This window comes from Coniophora puteana (assembly GCF_000271625.1).
Source record: "Coniophora puteana RWD-64-598 SS2 unplaced genomic scaffold CONPUscaffold_2, whole genome shotgun sequence".
In the NCBI taxonomy this organism is placed as follows: Eukaryota; Fungi; Basidiomycota; class Agaricomycetes; order Boletales; family Coniophoraceae; genus Coniophora; species Coniophora puteana.
In genome coordinates, this window is record NW_006913054.1 from 2,241,532 (window position 1) to 2,265,605 (window position 24,074).

General features: G+C 55.5%; 8 protein-coding genes across 8 annotated transcripts; 4 read left to right on the forward strand and 4 right to left on the reverse strand.

Annotated features, from left to right (window-relative positions):
* The first annotated feature begins 15 nt into the window (after window positions 1–15).
* On the forward strand, window positions 16–4,850 carry CONPUDRAFT_135123 (uncharacterized protein). Its single transcript, XM_007766673.1, has 6 exons — window positions 16–317; window positions 368–538; window positions 599–662; window positions 715–1,227; window positions 1,284–4,134; window positions 4,224–4,850. Exons 1-6 carry the CDS (start codon window positions 41–43, stop codon window positions 4,485–4,487), a joined length of 4,140 nt encoding a protein of 1,379 aa, XP_007764863.1. The 5' UTR covers window positions 16–40; the 3' UTR covers window positions 4,488–4,850.
* Window positions 4,851–5,465: 615 nt separating this feature from the next.
* Window positions 5,466–6,887, forward strand: CONPUDRAFT_70181 (cyclic-AMP phosphodiesterase; the record flags this gene model as incomplete). The annotated part of the gene is made up of 5 exons (XM_007765992.1): window positions 5,466–5,530; window positions 5,587–5,645; window positions 5,708–5,831; window positions 5,911–6,111; window positions 6,185–6,887. 5 exons carry the CDS (start codon window positions 5,466–5,468, stop codon window positions 6,885–6,887), a joined length of 1,152 nt encoding a protein of 383 aa, XP_007764182.1.
* A 377-nt stretch (window positions 6,888–7,264) lies between these two features.
* On the reverse strand, window positions 7,265–10,385 carry CONPUDRAFT_98336 (WD40 repeat-like protein). Its single transcript, XM_007766674.1, has 9 exons — window positions 10,129–10,385; window positions 9,972–10,075; window positions 9,774–9,913; window positions 9,542–9,716; window positions 8,794–9,492; window positions 8,619–8,738; window positions 8,040–8,563; window positions 7,857–7,964; window positions 7,265–7,778 (listed from the first exon to the last, which is right to left on the reverse strand). Exons 1-9 carry the CDS (start codon window positions 10,363–10,365, stop codon window positions 7,513–7,515), a joined length of 2,373 nt encoding a protein of 790 aa, XP_007764864.1. The 5' UTR covers window positions 10,366–10,385; the 3' UTR covers window positions 7,265–7,512.
* A 174-nt stretch (window positions 10,386–10,559) lies between these two features.
* CONPUDRAFT_162568 (uncharacterized protein) lies at window positions 10,560–11,452 on the reverse strand (the record flags this gene model as incomplete). The annotated part of the gene is made up of 4 exons (XM_007766675.1): window positions 10,560–11,060; window positions 11,119–11,201; window positions 11,262–11,361; window positions 11,417–11,452. 4 exons carry the CDS (start codon window positions 11,450–11,452, stop codon window positions 10,953–10,955), a joined length of 327 nt encoding a protein of 108 aa, XP_007764865.1. The 3' UTR covers window positions 10,560–10,952.
* A 158-nt stretch (window positions 11,453–11,610) lies between these two features.
* CONPUDRAFT_135126 (ATPase V1 complex subunit H) lies at window positions 11,611–13,541 on the forward strand. The gene is made up of 10 exons (XM_007766676.1): window positions 11,611–11,720; window positions 11,774–11,975; window positions 12,041–12,116; window positions 12,175–12,240; window positions 12,305–12,481; window positions 12,533–12,640; window positions 12,698–12,785; window positions 12,838–13,127; window positions 13,177–13,278; window positions 13,335–13,541. Exons 1-10 carry the CDS (start codon window positions 11,643–11,645, stop codon window positions 13,459–13,461), a joined length of 1,314 nt encoding a protein of 437 aa, XP_007764866.1. The 5' UTR covers window positions 11,611–11,642; the 3' UTR covers window positions 13,462–13,541.
* Window positions 13,516–15,918, reverse strand: CONPUDRAFT_135127 (DUF974-domain-containing protein; the record flags this gene model as incomplete). The annotated part of the gene is made up of 5 exons (XM_007766677.1): window positions 13,516–14,606; window positions 14,658–15,059; window positions 15,113–15,589; window positions 15,679–15,711; window positions 15,898–15,918. 5 exons carry the CDS (start codon window positions 15,916–15,918, stop codon window positions 13,557–13,559), a joined length of 1,983 nt encoding a protein of 660 aa, XP_007764867.1. The 3' UTR covers window positions 13,516–13,556.
* Window positions 15,919–16,053: 135 nt separating this feature from the next.
* Window positions 16,054–19,763, reverse strand: CONPUDRAFT_135128 (uncharacterized protein). Its single transcript, XM_007766678.1, has 16 exons — window positions 19,502–19,763; window positions 19,389–19,450; window positions 19,047–19,335; window positions 18,904–18,990; window positions 18,574–18,846; window positions 18,452–18,515; window positions 18,246–18,398; window positions 18,115–18,193; window positions 17,898–18,061; window positions 17,345–17,844; window positions 17,232–17,289; window positions 17,007–17,176; window positions 16,773–16,952; window positions 16,616–16,718; window positions 16,494–16,559; window positions 16,054–16,438 (listed from the first exon to the last, which is right to left on the reverse strand). Exons 1-16 carry the CDS (start codon window positions 19,661–19,663, stop codon window positions 16,158–16,160), a joined length of 2,691 nt encoding a protein of 896 aa, XP_007764868.1. The 5' UTR covers window positions 19,664–19,763; the 3' UTR covers window positions 16,054–16,157.
* Window positions 19,764–19,897: 134 nt separating this feature from the next.
* Window positions 19,898–24,034, forward strand: CONPUDRAFT_162572 (uncharacterized protein). Its single transcript, XM_007766679.1, has 4 exons — window positions 19,898–20,762; window positions 20,814–20,880; window positions 20,931–21,589; window positions 21,639–24,034. Exons 1-4 carry the CDS (start codon window positions 19,941–19,943, stop codon window positions 23,706–23,708), a joined length of 3,618 nt encoding a protein of 1,205 aa, XP_007764869.1. The 5' UTR covers window positions 19,898–19,940; the 3' UTR covers window positions 23,709–24,034.
* Window positions 24,035–24,074: the final 40 nt, after the last annotated feature.

Consider the following 24,074-nt stretch of genomic DNA (forward strand, 5'->3'; position numbering starts at 1 on the left):
GCCTCCGCCCTCCCCCGCACGAGCACCGGCCATCGACAACATGGCCAGCACCTTCAACCCGACACATGCAGAGCTCGCTCTCGTGAACCACATATTCGCAAAGGCAGACACCCAGCAGATCGGCATCCTCACCGGTGACGTTGCTGTAAAGATATTCGGCGGCGCAAAGCTCCAGGCCAGCGTACTCGGAGAAATATGGGCCATTGCAGATGAAGACAACAATGGCTTCCTCACAAAGAAGGGTGTCGCCGTCGCAGTTCGTCTCATGGGCCACGCTCAGAAGGGCGAAAAGGTTTCCACCGCGCTGCTAAGCAGACGTACGTTCTTTGTCCATGCCGATATTCTTCTCAACTAACGACCCTTCTAGCCGGCCCACTTGTCAATATCGAGGGCTTCCAAGCACCTCTCGCTCCCCAAAGCACCGGAATGTCGATACCCAAGTCCCCACCTCCCGGTCTTCCACCTCTCACTCCTCAAGACAAGACCAAGTTCCTCCGGCTATTCCAGAACTGCGGACCGGTCAACGGTCTCGTAAGTGGTAAGCGTTAACCCTGGTTGATTACTGGCACTCCTGTTTCTTAACTTTGTCGCCCACCAGGTGAGAAAGCTCGTGACGTGTTTGTAAAGTCAAAGTTGCCAGTCGACAAGCTCTCTCAAATATGGTTGGTAACGTTCCTAATCCACCCCGGGCACTCGACTCACGAGGATTCGTAGGACGCTGTGTGATACACAAGATCGAGGATTACTCGACTCCACGGACTTTACTATAGCCATGTATCTAATCCAGGGCACCATGTCGGGCGCTCTTTCCTTCATACCTACAACCCTTCCTCCAGGTCTCTACGAACAGGCGGGTGGCCGACAGCACGATGGCGTGGCCTCGCATGCCACCGGAAGCTCACTTCACAGCCCCGTCCCGCCCGGCGGCGCGTTCCCGGCCGCCCCGAGGGCTCCGCAGCGGCCTCTCCACCCACAATCGACCGGGCCCGCCGCCCCGCCTCTTCCGTCGAGACCGCCGGCTGGAAGCAATTTCGCACCAGCCGTACCTCCGTTCCCCAGCATACAAACGAACAATATGCAATGGGACGTCACTCCGGCAGAGAAAGCGAGCTCTGATCAGTTCTTCGACACCCTCGACACTCAGAAACGAGGGTTCATCGAGGGTGACGTCGCAGTACCCTTTATGCTCCAGTCCAAGTTGTCAGAAGATGTTCTGGCACAAGTATGGTATGTGACCAGATGCTTCGATACTTGCGGATGCGTGGCTGACCATCTGCGTACAGGGATCTCGCCGACATTAACAACGATGGCCGTTTAACGCGCGACGGTTTTGCCGTCGGGATGCATTTAATACAAGGCAAACTAACGGGCAAGGAGGTGCCTTCCAGCCTTCCGCCTTCGCTCGTTCCGCCATCAATGCGTGGTGCCAACGCGGGTGCCATGTCATCACCCTTTGGTGCCCCTGCTCCGAAGCCCCAAGAACCGGCCCGCGATCTGCTCTGGGATGATTCACCACCGCCTTCGGCAGGTGTCTCCCAGCCACCCAGTATCTTGCAGCCGCAGTCGACCGGTACCATGCTCCAACCGCAATCGACAGGCTCTATTTTGCAGCCTCAGTCGACCGGGCAGCGCGGACCGTCTGCTCAGTCGTCGGCGTTCGCCATGCCCTCGTCGTTTGCTCCACCTCAGCCTCAGCCTCAGCCCCAGCCTCAGCTTCAACTGCAGGCGCCAGCTACTGATCCCTTCGGTAGCTCCTCGTTCGGCAACGACTTGCTTGGCGACGATGACGACGTGCAGCCTTCGCAGCAGCCCGTTCAAGAGAAGGCCGCGGAAATCGGCAACGTTCAGAACCAGCTCAACTCGACCAACGCGTCCGCCAAGTCTGCCAAAGCCGCACGTGAGGAGCTTGAGGCGACACTCGCTGCCCAGGCCTCGCAGCTTTCTGCCCTCCAGACCCAGCTCACCACGGCCAAAGCCTCGTACGAGACGGAGATGAACTTGCTGTCGACGCTCCGCGAGCGCCACACTGCACAGACGGAGGAGATCAACAAGGTCCGCCAAGAGCTGATCAGCGCGGAGAGCGACCTGAGTGCTATTCGCGTCGAGAAGACCGAGATCGAGGGCGCGTTCCTCCGCGACAAGGAGGAGGTCCGGGACCTCAACCGTCGTATGACGGAGACGACCGCTGGGATCGCGCAGATCAAGGGCGAGGTCGAGAAGGCAAAGAAGAACGCCAAGCAGCAGAAGGGCTTGCTCGCTATCGCGCGCAAGCAGCTCGCGACGAAGGAGACTGAGAAAGTCAAGGCGGATGCTGAGCTTAGAGAGGCTGAGGCTGAGGTTGTCGCTGCTACCAAAGAACGCGAGGAGGCTGAGGCTGAGGCACAGAAGGTCGTTGCCGGCGGTGCTGCCTCGGTCGCGGCTGCCGACACGTCCATTGATGGCATGAGCATCGGGCGTTCCAAGTCTCCTGTGGATTCGCTAAGCATGGCGGTCTCGCAGCCGCTCCCGCTCTCCCCTGACGTGACCGGCGGAGTACCCACGAGCCCTTCAGCGTCTCTGAAGAGTAACAACCCGTTCGAGAGGCTCGCTATGACCTCTGGCTTGTCGACGCCCCGCCCTCAGTCGCCCTTTATGCCATTTGCGAACGCTTCCGTCCCTACGCCAACGGTTCAGCCAACGCCCGCTAAGCCTGAGGCTGAATCGGAGGACGACCCGTTCGGCCTGTCCTCGAGCTTCTCCGCTGAGGAGCCCAAGGTAGACGACAAAGTCCCGGAGCCCAAGACACCCCAGATGCCGGGTGGCATGTTCGGGGACGACAGCGACATAGTAGCTTCGCCGACGACCGACAGCTTCATGACGCCGGGCACGAGCCCCGCTCAGCCCAAGCCTTCTACGATGGATCAGGCGGCGTCGCAGTTCCCAGCGCTCGAAGAGATGTCAACAATGGCCCTGACGCCCAAGGCCGAGGAGCACGAGACCGATCTGAATGCACACCTGAAAGAGCTCGATGTAGATGAATCAGACTCTGACAGTGACAGCGACGACGACGACAAGCCTCTTTCGACTCCCAAGGCCCCCGAGTCGGAGGCTGCGAAGGCCGCTGCCGCTGCCGAGCCGGCTCCGACTGTGACACCTAGCAGCGCGTTCTCTTTCGAAGACGCGTTCGGTGCCGGCGAGGCAGTTCAGCCGGCCGCTCAGCCGCAAGCCGAGGAGGCGCAGAAGGCTGTACCCTTGGCTGCCAAGCCGGCGGCGGATGTGTTTGGTGCGCCTGCTGAGAAGCCGGCCGCGGCTGACGACTGGATGAGCATGGCCAACGGACCCAGCGGTGGGGCAGAGCAGCAGAGGAAAGGTAGTGCGTTGGAGAACTTCGACGAGGCGTTTGGCAAGATGCCTAGTACGGGGCATGACTCCAACGACTCGTCCAAGTTTACGTTTGATTCTACCTTTGACGACAACTTTGACTTTGCGTCCGCGTCGGCAACATCCGCTGCGGCTCCAGGCGCGGCATCGGCTTTCCCCCCGCCGCCTGCCGCTCAGCATGCGAATGGCCACGCATTATTTGGTGACAAGGCCAGCATGCCGGCTGGCGCTGGTCAGCCAGCAGCCAACGGGCAGGCTCAACAGGGCCCGGGCCTCCAGAACCAGACATCGATTTCGTTCGACGACGCGTTCATGGTCGGGTCCCCGTCTGCTTCCGCCCCCGCGCCGTCGGCGCAAGCCGTCAAGCAGGACGCGCCTGCGATCTCGTTTGACGACGTGTTCGGAGGGGACGGTGCCAACGCTCTCAAGCTCGACAACTCGTTTGCATCGCCGACGATCCCAAGCTCCAACCCCACCCCCACCTTCAATGCCAACGGGGGCGCTCCAACGACGAACGTCTTCGCTCCTCCGCCTGGGTCGCCGCCGGCTTCATCTGATGGCGCGAGGGCATTCCCAGGCGCGTTGACTCCTCCGACATCACCCCGAGCGTCCTCGTCTCGGAGCAGTGGGCCTGAGAGAGCCGCGTCGCCACCTCCACGGGTGGGATCGCCGAGGATTCAGCGACCTTCGACGTCGTCGTCCCAGAAGGACGGCAAGGAGCACGACCACCCGCGGGAGAAGCCTGCCCCGCCTCCACGGCACTCGAAGCTGAGCGTGAGTGTCTCCGGGCTCTCGGATTGACGAGATGGCAGAACGGACTTGTGTTGATTAACTTTTTCTCTTTTTCGGTTTCATAACGACAGATCCGGCTGCCATTTGGGAAGAAGAAGAAGCAGGACGCTGCAGCTGCAGCATCAGCTGCACCGCCCATGCCACCATCCAGCCTTGGGCACCAGCTGGCCCCCTTGGAGGAGCCATCGAATGTCACGCCGGCAGTGGAAGATGACGTCGAGCCCGTGAAGCAGCTGGCCGCGATGGGCTTCTCACGAAACCAGGCTGTCGCCGCGCTCGAGGCACACGACTATGACGTCCAGCGGGCCCTAAATACCCTCCTCGGCGCCCAGTAGGCTGGCTGGGTGACTTGTGGTAGCTGGCCAGTCGCTCATATTCACCATCCACCGACACATTAATCTCCCGTTAATCTGGCTGTGCAGTCCATCTATTACCATTCGTATTCCTGTTCGATCTGGCACAAGGCAAACGTGCACAATACGCTACGCTCGCCCCGGGTCGCGCCCTCACACTCGTTATACACCGTTTCTTTGTTTTTCGCTTGCCTTCTGCTGACAAGGCCAGCGCTCTATGTTATACTGTATATGTCCCTTTTGCCTGGAATACAACGACACGGACACAGCTCGTTTCTTAACTTGCAGGCGCTCAGTTTGTTTTCTCTCGCGCGTCTCCTCTCTCATACGGTCGCTCGCCTTCTGTTTCACTCCTGTTTACGTGATATGAATGCAAGCGTGCGTTTGCAGATCTGTGCTGCCGGGGACGGACACGCACGAGGCATCAAGGGCGGAGAAATGGTGCGCAGCAGGCTCTTTTTTTACCTTTTGTGCAGGGCTGTCTGTGAGTGATAGGGGTCCATGTGCGTGCTGAGCGGGTGAAGGCTTCATTGTCTGTTCGTTGAGGGGGGTGTGCCTCGCAGGTGTGGAGGATCTGCGGGTGGATTGAGAAAACAAGCATGGTGAAGCGTGCCTCCCACGCGTGCAGGTAGGGGTCAAGTGTTGTTCCGGATTATGAGAACAAGGTGGAAGTGGGTGCTCAGATGACTAGAAAAAAACAAGCGAGAAGGAGATGGTGCAGGCAGTGGTACAAGGGTGGCCAGATGAGAGTGGTCAGTATGTGTGCAAGCAAGTCAATAATTAATGAAGAGGCGGGCGTCATAAGGACGTGTTTGCAGTGATTAAGTTAGTGTGACTGGTGGACCCACGAACAGAGTCCGAGAGCAGTCGCTTCCCTCGGAGGTCCAAGTAATATAAACATCCGCCTACCATCCTCCCCTCCCCAGCTCCCCTCCCTCCCTCCCTTCCTCCTCCCCCACAATGCCGGCCTTCGACATCATCGTCGTCGGCTCAGGCGGCGGCCTCGACGAGACAAATCTGTCAGGGTATGTACCTCGCACACACCCCACCGCGCGCTCGCCGATCCAGCAGACCTTGGCAGGTATCTACTCAAACCAGGCGACGCAGAATGGACAGACGGCATCATCGCCCTCGAGGCAGGTCAGCATCCCCTCACCGTCGCGCTTTATCGCGTTTATCCACGCCGCCATCTCGCTTTCCAGGCTCGGGCCACGGCGCGCTCAGAAGCATCCTCAAAGCAAGCCCAGGCATCTTTGGCGAACAGCCCCAGACTGACCCTCCCGGTCCCTGCATGACAAACCCCTTTCAAATCTATTCTCTCGTTCGGTGTGTCCATGCGCGCTCATTTCCATAAAGCATTCCCAACCTCACCTGGCGATATATGCACGCGACAAAATCTGCACAGTTGTTTCCTTATCACCCACGCGCACATCGACCACATCGCCTCTCTCGTCGTCTCGGCAGGAACCATCGGCGGCGGAAGTAAACGTATTTACGCGTCCCCGCAGACCCTCAAGGATCTCGAGACCGTATTTGCCGATCGTGTCTGGCCGAATCTTGCAACATGGGATGAGAGCAATCCCCTGTTCAGACTCGTCTATCATTCGTGCGCGCGATTCAACATATGCCTACCGCTCAGCTAACACCCGGTCCTTTGGATTACCTCCTTGTCCTCCCAGGATTCATGCCGACCGGAAATACAAAGTGATATTCCCCAACGTCTCCGTCCGTAACATGCCTGTTAGCCACGGCAAGAACGAGTCCGGCCCATACGAGTCTACCGCGTTCTTCATTCGCCACGAACCCTCCGAACACGAGTTCATTTTCTTCGGCGACGTCGAGCCCGACTCCGTCGCCTCCAAACCGCGCAACATCGACATCTGGCGCGCCGCCGCCCCAAAAATCCCGCACAACCTCTCCGCGATCTTCATCGAGTGCTCCTACCCAAAAGGACGCCCGTCCGACGTCCTCTACGGCCACTTCTCCCCAGAGCACCTCGTCAATGAGCTCGTCGCGCTCGCCACCGAGGTCGTGATCGCGCGCCGCACGCCAAAAGGCAGCGGCCGCTCGCGCCCGCGCAAGAAGCAGAAGAACAACGACCCCGTGCCCGCGGACGAGCTCCGCGGCGTGCTCGACGGCCTGCGCGTGTACATCATGCACTGCAAGGAGCACTTCAACACCGACGTGCCCATCGCGCACTACATCCGGGACCAGGTCCGTGAGCTTCTCGAGCCCCACGGGCTCGGCGTCGAGCTGCTCAGCGCAGATCAGGGGTCCAAGATCGGTAAGCCGTCCAGCACCGCTCTTCCACGCCCATCATCATCCGCCGTCTTCCCCATATTCCCGTCGTCGTCCATGCATAGTGGGAGCTTTCTCAGCTGACGCACACTCTGCTCCGCGCTTCCACCCACAGTGATATAATCGTGCTCGGCTGGCTCGTGGACGGACACGTGCTTATTCTTGGGGCTGGCGCTATTTATCTTGAGGAATCTCACTTTAGATACCCGCTGTATACCTACCTACCTACTTACTCAGATACTGTAGCCTTATAGACCATTCGCAACTTCTTCCTCTCCCCCTTTAGCCATAAGCCCACGCTTTATCATCTCTCGCATTGGACACTTGGATCATATAGCCTTGGATTTATCTATAAGTTAGCGCCCTCCGCTTTCTTTCCTTCTCTTGCAAACTACACCGTTGCGTTCCTACACATCCCCAGATCAAAAGAAAACACCTGAAGAAAGGTCATGATTGTCATTGGCGAATAACATTAACAGCATTGAACAAGCGATAGCCGAACAAAGAAGATACGACGGAAAAAGGAAAAGAAAAAAGAACATGTTGCCTTCCCGTCCTTGGATGCGCGCGTGGGGCCTCATCGAGATTTCGAAAGCTTCTATTGTATATACGATATATTCATCGGGCCTTGTGTGCGAAAGGAAGGAAAGAAGACGTGCAACGACGGGGCGACAAGTCCGCTGCAGAACAGATTACCCGGGCTTACTGATTACGACGAAGAAAACAGCTTGACGACGCCGTCGGCGCCCGCGCTGGCCATGAACGGCAGCGAGGGGTGGAACTCAACATCGAGCACCCCTTCGCGCGCCTTCTCGCGGTGCGTCGTGATCTCCTGCGTGCACGTCCGCGAACCGAGCAGGTCCCAGAACCGCACCGAGCAGTCGTGGCTCCCCGAGACGAGCGAGAAGCCGGCAGCGTCGATGGAGAGCGACGTGACACCGTCGAGGTGTGCAGGCATTGCGTGCGTGCATTGTCCTGTTGGAAAGATTTGTGTATCAGTACGGGCCCCGGTGCGGCACTCCGCAGGAGCACAACGAGAAGAAGCATACGTACCTGTGATGATGTCGAATATCCGTATAAACTTGTCCTCGTGCGCGGTAACGAGGAAGGACATAGTCGGATGCGAAACAATCTTGTTCACCTGCGTTGCAGAAGTGCCATCTTCAAATTTAGAATAAAAAATGTGCACCTGTGATCAGCTTTTCATGGGCACAACGACAACCCAGGAACACGCACCATACGTCGCGTCTGTCGCCAGCTTGACGAGCTCCCTACCACTCTCAATCTCAAACACCTTCACGACCGCATTCGTGTACGCCACGGCAACCTTCTTCAAATCCGCCCTGATAGCCTCGACGGCGGTCGCACCCGGCGCCTCCGCGTCCTCCGATTCGGGTTCCGTGCCATCCAGCCCATTGTATCCCCACCTCAATTTTAGCGACCCACCGCCCGAGGGCCCGCTCACGTCCCACACTCTAACCATCCCCTCAGCCCCACAGCTGATCAGCGTGCTTTCGTCCCGAACAAGCGCAAGGTCCCACACCGCGTCGGTGTGGCCGACCAGCTCGCCGCGGTGGCTCGTCTCGTCGTACGGCGCGTATGTCGTGTGCGACGGCGAGGGCAGCGCCCAGATTCGGATCGACGAGTCGAGCGACGCGGAGTAGAGCAGCTGCTTCGATGGCGAGTGGACCAGACGCGTGATGGCGGCCGAGTGGCCGCGCAGGGTCAGCTGGGGTTCGACCTCGGTGGTTGGGCGAGCGCTGATTGAGACAGAAATAAGGCTATTGATACCATGAGAAGGGAGCTAAACCATACGCAGATGATGTGAGGCTGGAAACATCCATCCTCCATATTTTCACGGTGCAATCGTCGCCACCAGTCGCCAAGCACAGCTCATTCGGATGGAATGCAAGGGCACGGACAGCGTCCAGGTGACTGGGAGCACCATCAATAATCAAACTAAGGGCGCCGCTGACAGCATGAAACTCACTTTCTGAATGTCCGTTTCGCCTTCCACGTCTTTGCGCCCTCTTCACCAATCGCTGTGGCGTCATCATCGTCAAGATCAGTCTCCTCCTTGGTTTCCTCATCCTCCTCGCGAACCCTCCTATCCCATGATGATACACCGGAAAGTTGTTCCCCGCGTTCGTCCCCAAAGCCTCGGTTCAGCTGCTGCTCGTAGGAGGATCGGAGCTTCTCCCTCCATTCGCCCTTGTCATCCGGGCGAAAGATGGCCGTCGTCTGGTTCGCCTCGAAGTTGTCATCCTCCCTCATAGGCTTCTGCTGCTGGCTTGGGACCTGCGGGGGCGGCTGCTGGGGTGCAGGCTGCTGCTGAGGTGGTGGTTGTCCTTGCTGCGCGGACGCGGGCCGCTGGGGCATGTTACCCTGCCCATTGTTCTGCCCGTCTTGGCCGTTCGGATTCTGAAACATACTTCCGAGCGGATTGCTGCGCTCCAGCTGGCCAGACGCAGGAGCAGAGGATGGACCGGACATGAGGTTCATACCGTTCATGACAGGGAACTCCTTGCCCGCCTCGGGCATCATCTTGCGGGGACGACCATTGTATATCTGATCGAAGGCAGGAACGTTAGGCAGTGCGAGAGGAAGCGACGAGTTGTTAAGCAGCGGGCGGTTCGGTAAAGGGTTCATGGCTTGTGGGGATGTCAGATAGGATATCTCTTGCAGGCATCTGAGGCACGAGGTTTATACAGAGTAGAATGAGATGACTGCCGACGCACTGCTTGAGATAATCGCGACTCCTCGCCCTGTTCTTCGGGTCACGACCTGGAGGTGGTTTGCCCAATGGACCGTGGGCGCCGGGCGGGCCAGCTTGCCAGTTGCTGCCTGCCCAAGATGGCGGTCGACCGGGAGCGACGCCATTGCCCATGCGGCCCTCGGGTGGCAAGGGCGAGTCTGGACGCGGGGTGATAAACTGACCGTCGCGTCCAGAGAAAAATTAATGACACGAACCTTCACTCCTGGGTGAACTGCCACTACTGCCCTCCTTGTGGCTTCCTTCGTCCTTCTGCGACGATGAACCTTGGGCCTGAAGAATGGCGAGTTTCGAAGGGGGCACGCTCTGAGAGGCAGGTTGGGAGAGCTGTTTTGAGCTACAACGTGTTAGTCGTCTGACCGCGTCATACGCATGTAAGGGGGAGTGAGACATACCGCTCCATCCTGAGTGCGTACTCGAGCATTTTTATGCGGCGCATGAGATCAAGTTTGACATTTTCGAACGAGCGGCGCTCTCCCTCGAGGAGGGCGATGCGGGCCTGGGGGTGGCAGGAGTGAGCCGCGCGTTATGTGGGCCGAGCAGTATACATACCCTCATCTCTGCGCGTTCGATCTCCCACTCGTTCCTGTCGCGCTCGTATCTCCTCCATTCTGTCTGGAGAAAGTGTAGAACGCTGGAGAGGGTGAAGTCCTGGCCATTCTGTGGCGGGGGCGGGGGGATGCTGCCTGGCTGCTGCTGCTGCTGTTGTTGCTGGGTATTTTGCTGCTGCTGTTGCTGTTGCTGCTGCTGCTGCGGGTTGGGCTGGAGGTGCTGGAGGGAGCCCAACATGGGGAGCTGGATGAGCTGCGGCGGGTCGAGTGGCTGATTTTGACCGTTGTCTTTTGGCTTGGAGTTTGCGGAGGACAAGCAGGCAATCCGCGTGTCAACCAACATGTTTTGACTCCAAACAACGTCAACACTTCACTAATTCTAAGTAATAGTGGCACTAGTACAGACTAGCACTCGAGACTATAAGTACCTCGCCCTTCTTCACCTCAACCTCGCCCCTGCCTGCTGGCTGCAGTGCGCTCCCAAAGGCGGCCGAGTGCGGACACTCTCTCATTGTCTTCTCTACCTTGGTAATCCCGCTTCAGGCCCCGTTTTCTCCATTCAACACTTCGGCCCATCTTCCGTCTCCGGAGCTTGTTCATTCTTTACCGCAAAGCACTGGTTCATCCAAGATTTTAGGGTAAAAAGGCGTCTTGAGACTCCCATGTGTCCGATCGCCCGCACATATTCAAGCTCGAGTTCAAAAGAGAGAAACATACCCTTATAGATTACCTGAAACCTAAAGCACGCACGATTATCGCGCGGTAGAGTTGGCGATTCCGTTCAGAAGGCGCAGGGCAGTACGCTCCTTTCAAGGGCAAGGCTGATCAGGTGCCCAAGCCACAGGGCAATCTTGCATCTGGGTGATATCGCCGTGCACATATGCCACTGGTATAACATGGTACCATATCTACATGGCTTATTTCTTGCCTGATCTGAAGAAGAGTTCGTTAGAATGCGCAGCAGCCATACGGACATCGGCGAAGAACGCACTTCTTGATTCCACCCCCAGGTGCACCACCTACACAACGTGAGCCTGGAAGGCAGTGACAGGAGTGAACACTCACCCTTCAAAGCTGTCAATATCGTGCATCGATGAGTGAAAAGCATTGAAAGGATCAAAGCCAAGAACAAACCTTTGTCCTTTGCTGCTTTCAAAGCAGCCTCCTCGGCCTTCTTCCTTTCCTTGAAGGCCTTTTCATCTTCGTCGTCCTCCTTCTTATCCTTCTTAGGGGCCTAGGTCCACATTCTAGTTAGACGTGCCTCCATAGCTTTATGGTAAATGAGGCACCTTGAGAGGCTTGAGCTTTCCGCCCTGTCTGGACATGGTGATGATTGGCAAGAGCTAATGTGGCTTGAATGCGGCCTCGAAATTGTGCTGCCAGTTATCCATTTGCTTTCAGACAGAATCTATGACAGATTTGGCAGGATCCTACTCAAAGTCTAAACTGGCAATAACAGTATTGGTGCTGTAGCGCACAAGTACGGTGCTGCTAGTCCACTGGTCATCGTCCGCCATGTCGCTCTCCCTCGTCGCCAACAGCTTTCTCGATGAAAGCTCATCAAAGATACGCACAAAGGCAGTCCCATGGGAGGCCAGTCCACACTCGTCACGCTCATAATTGCGCGCGTCTCATCTCCGTTGCAGGGGTACCAGCGCGCCGACCTCGTCAGCTCAGACGAGCTCGCCCTCATCAAGAAGGTCGAACGCCAGCCGCGCGCAAAGACAGAGTCCATACTCGTCTCCGATGGCCAGACATACGTCAACCTTTACCTTGGCCTCCTCAAGAGGCTCCAGCGCGTCGATACCATGCAATGCCTTCTCGTCCTCATAGCAGACGCTCTCGCCGGTTCGTCTCGCCCCTCAATGCATATATCGCCCGTTCCGTACCTGCTCACATACCTCCAATCCTAGAGCACGAAGAACGCATACCACTCTTCATCAGAGCATCCCAGACTGACCCTGAGCTCCCATACATCCCCCTGCTACGGTATGCCCTTCCGCAGCGATCTCAAGGAATCACCCATAACATCGCAGATCGGTTCTAGAACCATTGAGGCCCAAGATGAATTCGTCCAGCTCAAGTCCGCCCAGGTCCTGACTGCACTTCTCAGGTATTACCCCACGCGCGACATCTTAACTCGTGATTGCCTCCGTCGTACTCATATTCCATCTCAGCGCAGAGTCAATCCCGCTCCAACAACAATACCTCCAACCGTTCCTCAAAGTTCTCAGTGGCTTGATCCAGGAGCACTCTGCGAACAAGCGTGATGTTACTGTTCAGTGTCTCGAAGCTCTCCTTGCCCGACCCGAGTGCCGGATCGCTGTGTGGTCCATGTCGCCTATCATGAGCGGGTGCGCATATTCAGACCTATCCTTGGCGAATTAACCCTGACGCTTTGCCAGCCTCGTAGATATCCTTCGCCACAGACCGACCCCTCAGATGAGCTACCAGGTCGCGTTCTGCTTCTGGCTGCTCTCCTTTGAGCAGGTTGTTTCGGAACAAGTTAACAAGTAAGGTCAATCGTGTTTCAGTGTGTCGGCGTCTGATAAGAAATATCATGATCTTAGGAAGTACGATATAATACCCCTACTGATCGAAGTTGCCCAGGCAGCAGCGAAAGAGAAAGTGATCCGCGTCATCATCGCCACCTTCCGCGTAAGCATTCGTGATTCCACCTGGCTCAAACACACATCTGACTCGCGCTTAGAACCTGATCTCGAAAGCGCCGTCTGCCAACCTCCCTGCTATGCTCGTTGCGCAGCTGCTGCCCTTCTCCAAGAACCTGAGCACGCGCAAGTGGTCTGATGAAGACATCCTCGAAGACGTCCAGTTCGTCCGCGACGAGCTGGAGAACAACTTTGAGAGTCTGACCACGTACGACGAATACGCTTCTGAGCTCGCCTCAGGCCACCTCTCGTGGACGCCTGTTCATGAATCGGACGAGTTTTGGCGCGAAAACGCGACGAAGCTCAATGACAAGAACCACGAGCAGCTCAAGTATGATTCTTTGTTCATACATTTACGTCAGATACTGATTGCATCGCAGGACCTTGCTCAAGTTGCTCGAAGAGAGCGAGGACCCTCTCGTGCTTGCCGTCGCAGTACACGATCTTGGGCAATATGTGAAGCATCACGAACGTGGAAAGAAGTAAGCTCTCCTCTCGTGATGGGAGTTCAAATTTTAAAACTGATGGTTACACGCAGAGTCATTACGGACCTGGGGGGCAAAGCGCGGGCCATGGAACTTATGAGCCACGGCGACGCCAATGTCCGCTACCGAGCGCTTCTCTCAGTCCAGCAGCTCGTCAGCCACCCATGGGTTACTGCATGATATGTAGCAACCATCGGAAGCATGTGACACGAACCAGTACTATTACGATAATGAGCATTTATTCAATGACGACCTTTTCCACAACGTATGTCACGTCAAGGATTGACCCATACTTCTGCCACGCATTCGATCTCCTTCAGTAAGCGAGGCTGGAAGCTACCCTGACTGAGATGCTCGTTCAGCTCAACCTCCTCGTCGATCAACTCATCTTTCGTCAGAATGATGCGTACACCTCCAACCCGTGCAAACCCCGTCTGAGTAGGCATATACGCCAGCGTGAACTCCCAGCTGCCAGCACCTTTGGGTTCAGGCCCGTCTGTATCCTCCGTCTGAGCATCCGAAGCCGAACCTTCGGGGAGGGACAGCTGAATCGGCGGAAGAACCTGTGTCGACGAGCCAAGGAAATGGCAACTCGCCGAGGCTGCCGTCCCTTCGATCCCCGGCCTGTCATCATACGGCGACGGCAGCTGCATCCCGCCACTCATGTGCTTCGGGGACGCGTACAGCGGCCTCGGCGATGCCTCCATAGCTTCCGCGATTCTGGACATCATCGTCGGCGACGGCGCGGGGAACCCGAACGCGTCCACACGCGAGACCGACGTGAGGGTGCCGTCGGGCCCGGGCACCAACACAGCGCGGCGCGTCTGGACGTGCTGCACGGCCACCTGCACGATTCTGCGTTTGCCGGTGTGCGTTCGTGGGGCGGGGCCGCCGATCGAGAGTCGGAACGTCGCGGTGAACGCGTGCTCGACGCGGATATCATCGCGGCGCATGTCGAGCAGCACGAGCCCGATGTCCAGGTTCGGCGGCTGCGCGGTATATGGTAGGAGGTCGGGTATTGGCGGGATCTGGGGCACCGGTGGAAGGCCCACGCTCGTATTGCTTGGTGACTGAGCTCTTGGTGTCGCACGTCCCTTGTTGAAGGGCGATCCTGGTCGAGAGGGAATGCTAGGTGAGGTGGGCCGCGATGGGAGCTGCGGCGAGAGGGCGCGCGCTGGGGAGGAGGGTGTCGCTGGTGAACTACGGTACAGATACGACGGCACAGCAGAAGCAGGCTGGTGTGGCTGCTGCAGCTGCTGTGTGGTTATTGGAGGAGGTGCACGAGCCTGCTGTGGTGCCGGTAATGGGATACGTCGGGACAACATCTAGAACGGACGTTCGTTTCTGTGAAATCAGAGAAAAGTATAAGCACCCACAGATGTCAGCAATCTCCCCAGTTCACCAAACTGTGAGCGCCATGAGATGTCCAATCTACCCAATGCTATCACTGTGCCCGGCGGGTGCACAAGGGGAAAGGTCGACAAAACTGCCGGCACCAGGGTATATATGTACTGGCGGACATCCTGGGGTTGCATCAGAGACATATCGTCTGTGAACAACTCCTCGTCGTAGCTCTTGGACGGCTCGGTACCAGCCGTATCGATCGCTTTCCACGACTCAGCGCACTCAAACCGAATCTTCTCAAACCAAAGTGGCTCTTGCGTCAAGTTCTGCACATGCACCTCGAGAAAGACCTTCTCCCGCTCTGCCTCCAACAGGGACGCGGTCGGTGATTTGGGCACGTGTACCTTGGTTTTCACAGACAGCGGGTTGGTTACCTGTGACAGGGTTGAGCAAGAAGCTGATGATTGAGATATGATGGCGTAAGTACAGCAAACTTGTAGAATTTACGAAGGGTTTGAAGGTTCGGATCGGCGCCAGGTGCAGCAGGGACTGCTGACGGTCGCGTGTGGGACGGCATCCGGTACGAGACTGCACAGGCCAGTACGTGTTGCCCGAGCTCCTTCACCTCGTGCTGGACGACGTGCTCCAGCGACTGCCCAGGAGTGAGCTTGAAGTCGGGCCCACCAAGTTCGGCAACGAGTGTCTTCGTGTTCATCGTCTGTATCTCCACCCGCACGGTGACAGCCTCGATGTCGATATTGACTTCATTGTTGACGGAGAGGCAGCTGGAGAAGGTCTCGCCTAGCTGGATAGCGCCAAAGGAGGACGGAAGAGTGAGAAACTCGGTTGCGCTCGTGAGATCTCGAAGGGTCTTTGGGTGGCCAATAAGTGGTGCCTTTCCTTGAAGGGAGAGGATGGAGGCAGAGGAGTGGGCAGAGAAAGACGGTGAGGTGGAGAAGAAAGGCTGCCATGCGCTCGCGAGAGTTGGCCGCTGGAATATGCATGCTACTTGTTGGCGAGGTGGCGAGTGCGGACTCAAATGCAGACACGCACCGAAACTCGCATGACCTTGAGCGAGAGGAGGTGCTCTGACGGCTCCATTTTGTGTCAGGCAGAGTCCTGGTCGATGGATATGTTTGTCGTGGGTGGTCGACTGGATATGCACGATGTCGAAACCGGTCAGATCTGCATTGTGAACCCCTAACTACTGTAAGCGCTCACAACTACACGTGTGCATGGGACAACAAGCGCCCAGGTGTAGCGCCAGTGTACTGCAGTATTGAATGATGACATTTTCTGTCATAATTGCACACAACCGTGCACCCAATTCACCTCGCAATGCAGAGACGTTATCCTTTTTTGAGGGGGAGAGAGTAGGTTACCGGCCCATATACCAGTTTTTGCACAAAACGGCCTTGTTTCTGGGAGAGTTGGTATGCAAAGATACATTGTGATAAACCTGGTACCGGAGCGATGAATACACTTACGGATATCTATGGTTATATATTACACGCGTAGCTAGTGTTGTATCGTCATGAATGTTTAGCAGTATCACCCTTCGCTAGTACCTTCTTGAGCTCTGCAGTCCGCTTGTCCAGTTCCTGGATCTTTGTCTGTGCAGCAGCAATCTTCTTGAAGAGGTAATCACGGCGCTCGGAAGAGGCCTTGCGTCTGCCCCAGAACGAGGCGCGCTCTGTGCTTGAGATCTCCTTCAACGTTGCAAGCTCTGATTCACACGACCGAATCGTTGACTCTTGCGAACTGATTAACTTGTCGTTGAAAGCGATATCTTGGGTCGCTTGGAAGATTGCGTCTTTCAAACGGTCAGAATGGCTGGCGTGAATGCCAAGCAAGAAAGCTAGACTAACCGTTGACGAGTCGCTCAAAGACACATCTGAAGACGGGCCTTCCTGGGCGGATGGTAGATGGACGACCTGCGGTAGTGCGATGTGAAGCTGAACGGTCTGGAGGTGCCAAAAGCTAAACTCACCATTAGACGTGCCGATCGAGATTAACTCGGAGTGCTCCATGGCACGCAGAGATGCCTCATCGCCCTTGAAGGGGAACTCAAGAAGAACGTTGTAGTAGGGTATCTGGGATAAATAGGTTAGTATTTTCAACGCCCGTACCTATTGAAATTGCCCCACCTCGTTCTTCTTGACGAGCTGCTTCAGGACAGTCCAAGCTTGTTCTCTCGACCAAGGCAAAGACTTGGCGTATTCAATGTCGTCACCAAAAGCATTCTTGCGGAGCTCCCCCACCGCCCGTGCAATGATGTCCTCTACAGCCTCCTCCACACTCATTCCGCTTTTTACCTTGTGGATCATCTATCAGGAGGGCGGTCAGTGGTCGGACGGACTATGTGAACGACCAGGGCGCACGCTTTCCAAGTCACTCGCACGTCCACCAAGACGCTCAATAAACGCGGTTTCTCTCCCACTTAACTTTGCCCCGACTCCTGCGTCATAGAGTCTCTGCTTCACAAAGGCAAGTGCACTCGGTGCATCAGCGTCGTAAAGAGCGATCGTGTTCAAAGGTTTCGAGGGCAACGCTTCGAACAGAAGTAAGAAATTGCAGCATAGTAATCGCCTGGCGTCAAAACTTACCTCGAGCCAGCTGCTTCGAGTTCTCTCTGTTGTCACTGACGACAATCACATGCGCAACCTTGGAAAGCTGTGAGTTCGACTTCATTATCATACGCGAGAAACCTATCGGAGACCTGGTTCTCGACAAGATTTGCAGCCCATTGCGCCAATACAGTCTGAAGCTCCTCTCGCTTCGCGCCTGCATTGGTAGCAAAATTCTTGATCACAACGACAGGGAGAGCTTGGACGGCCTGCGTCTCCTGAACCCGCTTTTGCTTCTTTGCCAAGTCTTCGTCCCGCTGCTTCTCGATCATGCTTGCAAAGGTCAACTTCCGCTCATCGACGAAAGTATTTATCTTCTCGATGTCCGTCTCCAGGAAAGGCTCGTCTCCAATACCTAACTCAGACATGACGCCGTTGCCTGCGACGCAGTCGAGACGGCCGTCGTGCCAGGAGCCGTTGCGGATACGTTCTCGCCAGCTCTCGGCTTCAGCTTCCCGCCGTCTCAGCTCATGTTCTGCATGAACTTGGTGCAAAGCTTCTTGGCGAAGGCTGGCGTTGGTCTTTTTGAGCGCAGTGCCAACGACTTCAAGTAGTTCCTTCAGCTGATCCTGCAGCGATGTGGAAAATCCAGCTAACAAAATCCGTTGGCCATCCGAATGCAAAAGGAACGAGGGTGTGACTAACCTTTCTGGCCAATGAGACCAACAGATGCCATGTCAATCATGTTGTTCACGGAGTTAAGTGACGCGAACACAGGCCAGTAGCCAGTTTGTTCGGCAAGGCGCGAAAGGAGCTGTGCATCAGATGTGGCTTTGTTCAGCGGCTCGCAGTCGATGATCAAAGTTTTTCTGAATTGAAAGTCAGATTGCGACACGACATACTATAGTCAACTGGTGTTCACCGATCAACGTCGCCAATTACGTTGGTAAGCATGCTCGTCTTTCCACTTCCTTGTGGTCCGTGCACAAATGCCACCGTCGCTTGAGACAGGGTCGAATCAATACTTGTTGACAGGCCGATAACTAGACTTACTCGGTAGGTCACTTAAATAACTTTTCAGTAAACCCTCGGCTTCTTTACGTTCCTTCCAAACATTTGTGTATTCCGGGGCGCTTTCATGAGCCTTGGTTATGAAGGAGAAGCGACCAACGGTATTGCTGCGTAGCCATTTGTACAGAGCATATTCTAGGGCAAAGTTGAGGTGAATGAACGTTACTGAAGGTCTGCGAAGTTCTTGCCTTTGTAATTGAACCAATTGAGAATTTTTGCTTCAACAAGCAATGTTCTAACAGGGTCAAATATCTACAATGAAAGGAAAGTATGTGATAAGGAAAATGGTGTTCTTGAGGATTAAACTTACCGTGTAAGTCAGTGTGCCTAGGAAGAACAGTATGACCGGCAAGACTATGCGTGGGTGACTTGTCAACCAGTCGCGAACTGCGTGAGCATGCAGAGGTGGAATATAGAGGGTATGAAGCCGCGTCATCGACTTTCCATCAGAGTACTGGTGACCGTGCATGACATTGCGTGCGGCGACTGCAGACCGCACGCGGCGGAAGGTTATAGATGCAGAGCGGAATGCTCCAGCTGGAACAGGCGTAGGGGGAACGATATCGGTTATGCGACCGTAGGGCTGAGAGAGTATGCATAAGTCAAAGCATTCCAAGTATTGTTTATGGGAACCGCGTACCCGAAAGATATCATAGAGGTCTTCTTGCTGAACATCCGGTCCCTCAAAGTCGACCTTGAGAACGTTGGATGGGAAACGGTTCATGTCCTACATTGAGACAAACTCATTAGGAGTTCATAGGAAGGACTTTTGGCGCCGCTTGCCTCCGTCCATGGCCTCCCTCTGACAAGCCAGACATTGCCCTTGCCAAAGCCTGTCCAGGTGGGTAACCCCTCGTGCTGTGTGATATGCTGTGTGATATCACTCTTGATGGTCTGGAGTGCTAGCTCCGAATCTGCGCTGGTGTACGTAAAGCGTACGAAGACACCACCATCTTTATGATATGGTTCGAGAGACTGTACGCGGAAGCCATGGGCTTTGACTTGCGACAGGCGTGTCTCTAGCATTGAGAGTAGGGATTCTTCGCGGATAAGCCCAATGTAGTGACGAAGGCTAAAGCAGATGGTTAAAGTGTGCTGACCCGAGAGTTCACAAGATGCACGTACTCGAAGGCACCAAGGCGAATTGGAAAGACAGAGTCGACGAAGAGCCATGCTTCTCGATCGGACTGCCATATTGATCACAATGTGATTTCCAATGAAGAAGGCCGTATACGCACTGTCTCTATGATGCTCTGAGTCGACTCTCCATCTCGTGTAGACTCTGCCGTAGTCACGAGGGACCGTGTTGGGATAGTGGTACGGCGTGGTAGAGAGGCATGGCGTCTCGCGAGGATGGGCTGGAGTCTGGAAAGGGCTTTGCGGGAGTGCACAGTGTACATGTCACCTCAGGCTGCACACTGAGGCTCGAGCAAGAAAGTGAGGATGAATATATGCGTGCCTACAAGTGCCTATGCCTCAAGGTCGCGTTCTTGTGCGCGGACCAATCGGACGACGTCATGCGACGGCAGTGAATCTGACAGATTGGGTAATGGGAAAGAGCTTCCGAAAGCGGCGAGCCAGGGCGGCGATGCGCAAGTTTGCAAGTCTCCGTTCTTGTTCTGCACTCGACCACCGCCCACCACGGCGACCAAGTCCACCCCTCCGACGTCTTCCGCGATGGACTCGAATTCTCAGCGTGTGCAGGCCACAAACACCTTAGGACGCTCTGGCTCGTTCTTTGGTGCTCTCAAGAGCATCGTCGCTGCGCCCTTCCAGTGGTTCTCAAACACGGATGACGAATTCGAGGACACCGCTGGAAAACGTCGCCGTCTCCCTTCTCCAGCCAATAGGCCAAGGGATACCGGCGACGAGTATCAGAACGCGCCGAAGAGGATGCGCATAGACACCCCAGAGCCTGAAAAACGGCAGACTCACTATAATGACCCTCCACCCTCTGCCTTTCTCCCGAGAAGGTCGCCCCGCCCACGTTCGTCCAGGGCGACCTTGTCCCCACGCAAGACTCTCAGGCCACCAGCTGGCTCATTTGCTACCTCCGTCTCTGCTCCTAGAGGGCGCCGCACTCTTTCCCCTCATCCTGCTGGAATTCATGGACCAGCAGGCATGTCTCGAACTATGTCGCTTGATCCACCATCCAACTTCAGCACGCTCAGCGGCCCAAAGAGACTGTCACGCGACGTGACCATGGAAGACATTGGCAAGGAAACAAGCTCAAGGGATATGTCTGTAATCCGCGATGTCTCACTGGAGCCAGGCCGTCGTACATATATGAGAACTTCATTGACGCCACAGCCATCAGGTTCCAACTTCGGGCCGAACGTACCTCCTCGTCGCGAGCGTGATCCTTCTGAGCCTCCTCCGCTGGCATCCCTCATTTCTAACCCGACGTTCATCAAGCCACCTCAGAACCTTCAGAAACAAGGAACCACCGACATGTCACAGCAGATGACCCTAGGTTCTTTGGCTCAGTCGAGGAAACATGTACTATTTTTGCTTTACGAAAGTTGCTTTTTGCTGAGATATGTTGTCCAGGGTAATTCCCCTAGCCGTCAGGGCTCTCTTCTTTTTGGTTCCAATGCACCCGCAGAGTCATCTTCTAGTACGTCTCTCTCCTCTAAAATATATGCCCTTTGACACTTATTGTATCAGCACCTCTGTGGCCGGTCAACGCGGCAGAGAAAGCTCTTCACGAGCTAGATGTGTACAAGACACCTCTCCTTCCCACTCGCCTGCGAGGGTCTTCTGAGATTCCGGAGATGTTCATGCCGAAGAAGAAGCATCAGATCACCCTTATGCATGACGATCGAGATGAAAGACCTCGCTTGGGCACGAAGGGGAAAGGTAAACGAAAGGTACCGGACTCGCCAGCGAAGCCATACGCCGGAGAGGGAGGTATGAAGAAGTGGTTGGCGAGACGGAAGCGGGAAGAGGAGGAAGCGAAAAAACGAGAAGAAGAGGAATTGATGGATGATGACAAGCCATTGGAGGAGCAACGCCTTGATATTACAAACACCGTGGAAGCACTCCAGAAGAAGGATGCGATTGCGCCTCCCGACCCAACTTTTGAACCCGGTGTTCCATTCACAAGCGGCCTGGAAACGTCGCTTAGGGTGGGTCGCAGCCGAAGCTCTCGCAATCACATTGAGCGTCCGTCGTCAAACCGCATGAACAAGTTCTCTGCGGCATTCGATGTAGACGAGGATGATATGGCGGATGATGCAAGGGCCGCTGATTTCAAGATGTTGGAAGAGGCAGCTAAGAAGGCGCCGGTATTCGAAGTTCCTACTTCGTTCACATTCGCTAAAGAGGTGAGTATCTTCGAGTTCATGGCATCACAAATTTCTAACGATATCGTAGACACCGATCACTCACGATAGCACCAATGCCAAAGAGCCTCCAGTTTCTTCGCTGCCGTTCTCGTTATCCAATGCTGGGTCATCTCCTGTGAAGGTCACTCCTGTGCAGACGTCCACCCCTCAAGTGTCAAAGACAGCCCAGGCTTTCGAGACTCCGGCATCTGCAAGAGCACCGGCGCCAATCATCCCATCTATCTCATTCGAGCCTCCGACTCCTCAACCTCCCAAGCCATCAAAGCCTGAGGCAGCACCTTCGGCGTTTGACTTTAACAAGCCGCCTGCTCCTGCACCGTCAGTAGCATCTGCACCGGAGTCCAGTAAAAAGGATGGTATTCCCAACTTTTTTGCTAGTTCGTTGTCCAAATCTGCGGCCAGCAGTGCCCCCCCGCCTTCCTCTAACCTTGCGAGTTCTGCACCGTCACTGTTCGGGATTCAGGCGCCAGCTATCGGCGGCAAACTAGCAGAGGCTACTCCGGAGCCCTCCAAAGCCCAGGAAGCAGCTACATCTTTGTTTGGTACAACACATAAGCCTACACAGCCATCCTTGTTTGGGTCAGCAGCTCCAGCCTCTACTTCATTGTTCGCCCCGCCCGCAGCCGACAAGGCCTCTTCAATATTCGGTTCAACCTCGTCGGCGATTTCCCCATCTTCGACCACGGAGTCGGCACAGGCCACCCCATCTACGACTACATCACAAGTTGCCGCCCCTCCAGCCGCGGCGCCGGCGCTATTTTCGTTTAGCAATTCTGCCCCTGAAGCGTCCGCGTCGAAGTCTATCTTCACAGATGGGGCTAAAACAGCTCAACCCGCAGAACCAAAGCCATCGCCGCTAATGTTTGGGTCTGGTCCATCCACAAGTGGCACTACTTCGGCACCATTCAACTTTGGACTTCCCTCACCCCACCCTCCTTCCGCCTCCGAACCATCGAAGCCTGGTTTCTCGTTTGGTCAAGCCGATGCACCAAAAAACACGTCCACTAGCACGACGTTGGAAGCTCCAAAGCCAGCATTTGGTAGTCAAACTCAGCCTGCGTTCTCCTTTGGTCAGCGGCCGAGTTCGGCGCCGTTGGATCCAAGCTTAGAGAACAGGGCCACGAGTCCCTTCTCCTTCGGATCGGCTCCTGCCACACCTCCTGCTCAAGAGAAAAAGCCAGCACCGTTTTCCTTTGGAACGCCAACGACCACTGCGCCAGCTTTCAACTTTGGAACTCCAAGTGCGAGCAATGGTACTGCTGACAACAATAAGTCGGTGACGTTCGGACAATCGACTCCGGCTCGTCCTATTACTCCGCCCAAGGACCAAGAGGTTAGCATGGACGAAAGCCCTGTTCGGGATGCAAACGTAACCAACGACGGCAAACCTGCTGAACGACCCAGCTTGAACTTTTCCTTTGGGTCTGGCAGCGTGCTATTTGGGAACCAGAGCAGCAGTCAGCCTCCTTCCGCCGGAGGATTTGGGTTTAATTCTCCTTCTACGCCGAATGCGTTTGGCTCGAAGCCCGAAGAAAAGTCCACAGAGAACAAGACTGGGTTTGCCTTTGGCCAATCGTCAACCAACTCGCCATTTTCTTTCGGCAAACCTCTTGATAGCCCTGCAACTGCAACATCAACAAATGCACCCTTCTCATTTGGACAGTCGTCTCCTAGTGCTGCACCCTCTTCGCCTTTTACCTTCGGAACGCCTGCGAACAGCAGTCCATTTGGTGCCGCTGCTAGTCCTGCTTCAGCGCCAACTGGCCCTTTCAGCCAGCCACAGTCGACGTTCACGTTCGGAGGGTCGAACAATACACAGCCTTCAAGCAACGGTGCTTTCACCTTTGGAAGCGGTAGTCAACCAGCGTCCCCTGCCAACAATAATGTACCCCTCTCTCAGCCAGGTGGATCGGGCGGTGCCTTCGCGTTTGGCCAGTCCAATGGAAGTGCTCCGAGCAGCCCATTCGCAGCACCCACCCCTCCGCCTGCTGAAGGTGGAGGTGCCCTCTTCACGATTGGAGCAGCACCACAAACCCAAACGCCGCCCGGACTCAGACAGATCAAGAAGCTTCCCAACAGACGAGGAGGGCGCCGATAACTTATCACGCAACTGCACAAACATCTTCTCTCAACAAAATTAACAAACATTTTACCATCTATATCTCGATTGGCGACACCTGCTTGCGACAGTTTTGCATAATCATCCCCCGTCTCACCACATACCATCACCACCACTGAATTTTCTGTAGCTTGTTAAAGGGATTTATGGGTGGCTGAAGGCCACTACACATGCATTTTTACTCACGAAGGCTCAAGGCCATTAGATACACATCACATATTTGCATAGCCTCATTTGACCTGCTGTTTTCTCGTCTATTGCCTCAAATACTGTCGCCAGTTTATACGATCGCTTATTGTCTATAGTACTCCCAGGCTTTGTTGCCTCTGCTTTCGATAAGTTATC

Coding starts and splice junctions, on each gene's coding strand:
- CONPUDRAFT_135123 (XM_007766673.1), top strand. CDS start 41: ATGGCCAGCACCTTCAACCCGACACATGCAGAGCTCGCTCTCGTGAAC. Junction 318..367: donor CACCGCGCTGCTAAGCAGAC/GTACGTTCTTTG, acceptor CGACCCTTCTAG/CCGGCCCACTTGTCAATATC. Junction 539..598: donor GGTCAACGGTCTCGTAAGTG/GTAAGCGTTAAC, acceptor GTCGCCCACCAG/GTGAGAAAGCTCGTGACGTG.
- CONPUDRAFT_98336 (XM_007766674.1), bottom strand. CDS start 10,365: ATGTTGGGCTCCCTCCAGCACCTCCAGCCCAACCCGCAGCAGCAGCAG. Junction 7,965..8,039: donor GGCGACAGACGCGACGTATG/GTGCGTGTTCCT, acceptor CTAAATTTGAAG/ATGGCACTTCTGCAACGCAG. Junction 7,779..7,856: donor GATATTCGACATCATCACAG/GTACGTATGCTT, acceptor TCTTTCCAACAG/GACAATGCACGCACGCAATG.
- CONPUDRAFT_135126 (XM_007766676.1), top strand. CDS start 11,643: ATGTCGCTCTCCCTCGTCGCCAACAGCTTTCTCGATGAAAGCTCATCA. Junction 13,128..13,176: donor AAGAACCACGAGCAGCTCAA/GTATGATTCTTT, acceptor ATTGCATCGCAG/GACCTTGCTCAAGTTGCTCG. Junction 13,279..13,334: donor CATCACGAACGTGGAAAGAA/GTAAGCTCTCCT, acceptor GGTTACACGCAG/AGTCATTACGGACCTGGGGG.
- CONPUDRAFT_135128 (XM_007766678.1), bottom strand. CDS start 19,663: ATGTACACTGTGCACTCCCGCAAAGCCCTTTCCAGACTCCAGCCCATC. Junction 18,991..19,046: donor GAGGGAGGCCATGGACGGAG/GCAAGCGGCGCC, acceptor GTCTCAATGTAG/GACATGAACCGTTTCCCATC. Junction 16,719..16,772: donor AGCTCGTCAAGAAGAACGAG/GTGGGGCAATTT, acceptor TATTTATCCCAG/ATACCCTACTACAACGTTCT.
- CONPUDRAFT_162572 (XM_007766679.1), top strand. CDS start 19,941: ATGGACTCGAATTCTCAGCGTGTGCAGGCCACAAACACCTTAGGACGC. Junction 20,881..20,930: donor ACCCGCAGAGTCATCTTCTA/GTACGTCTCTCT, acceptor TTATTGTATCAG/CACCTCTGTGGCCGGTCAAC. Junction 21,590..21,638: donor CGTTCACATTCGCTAAAGAG/GTGAGTATCTTC, acceptor ACGATATCGTAG/ACACCGATCACTCACGATAG.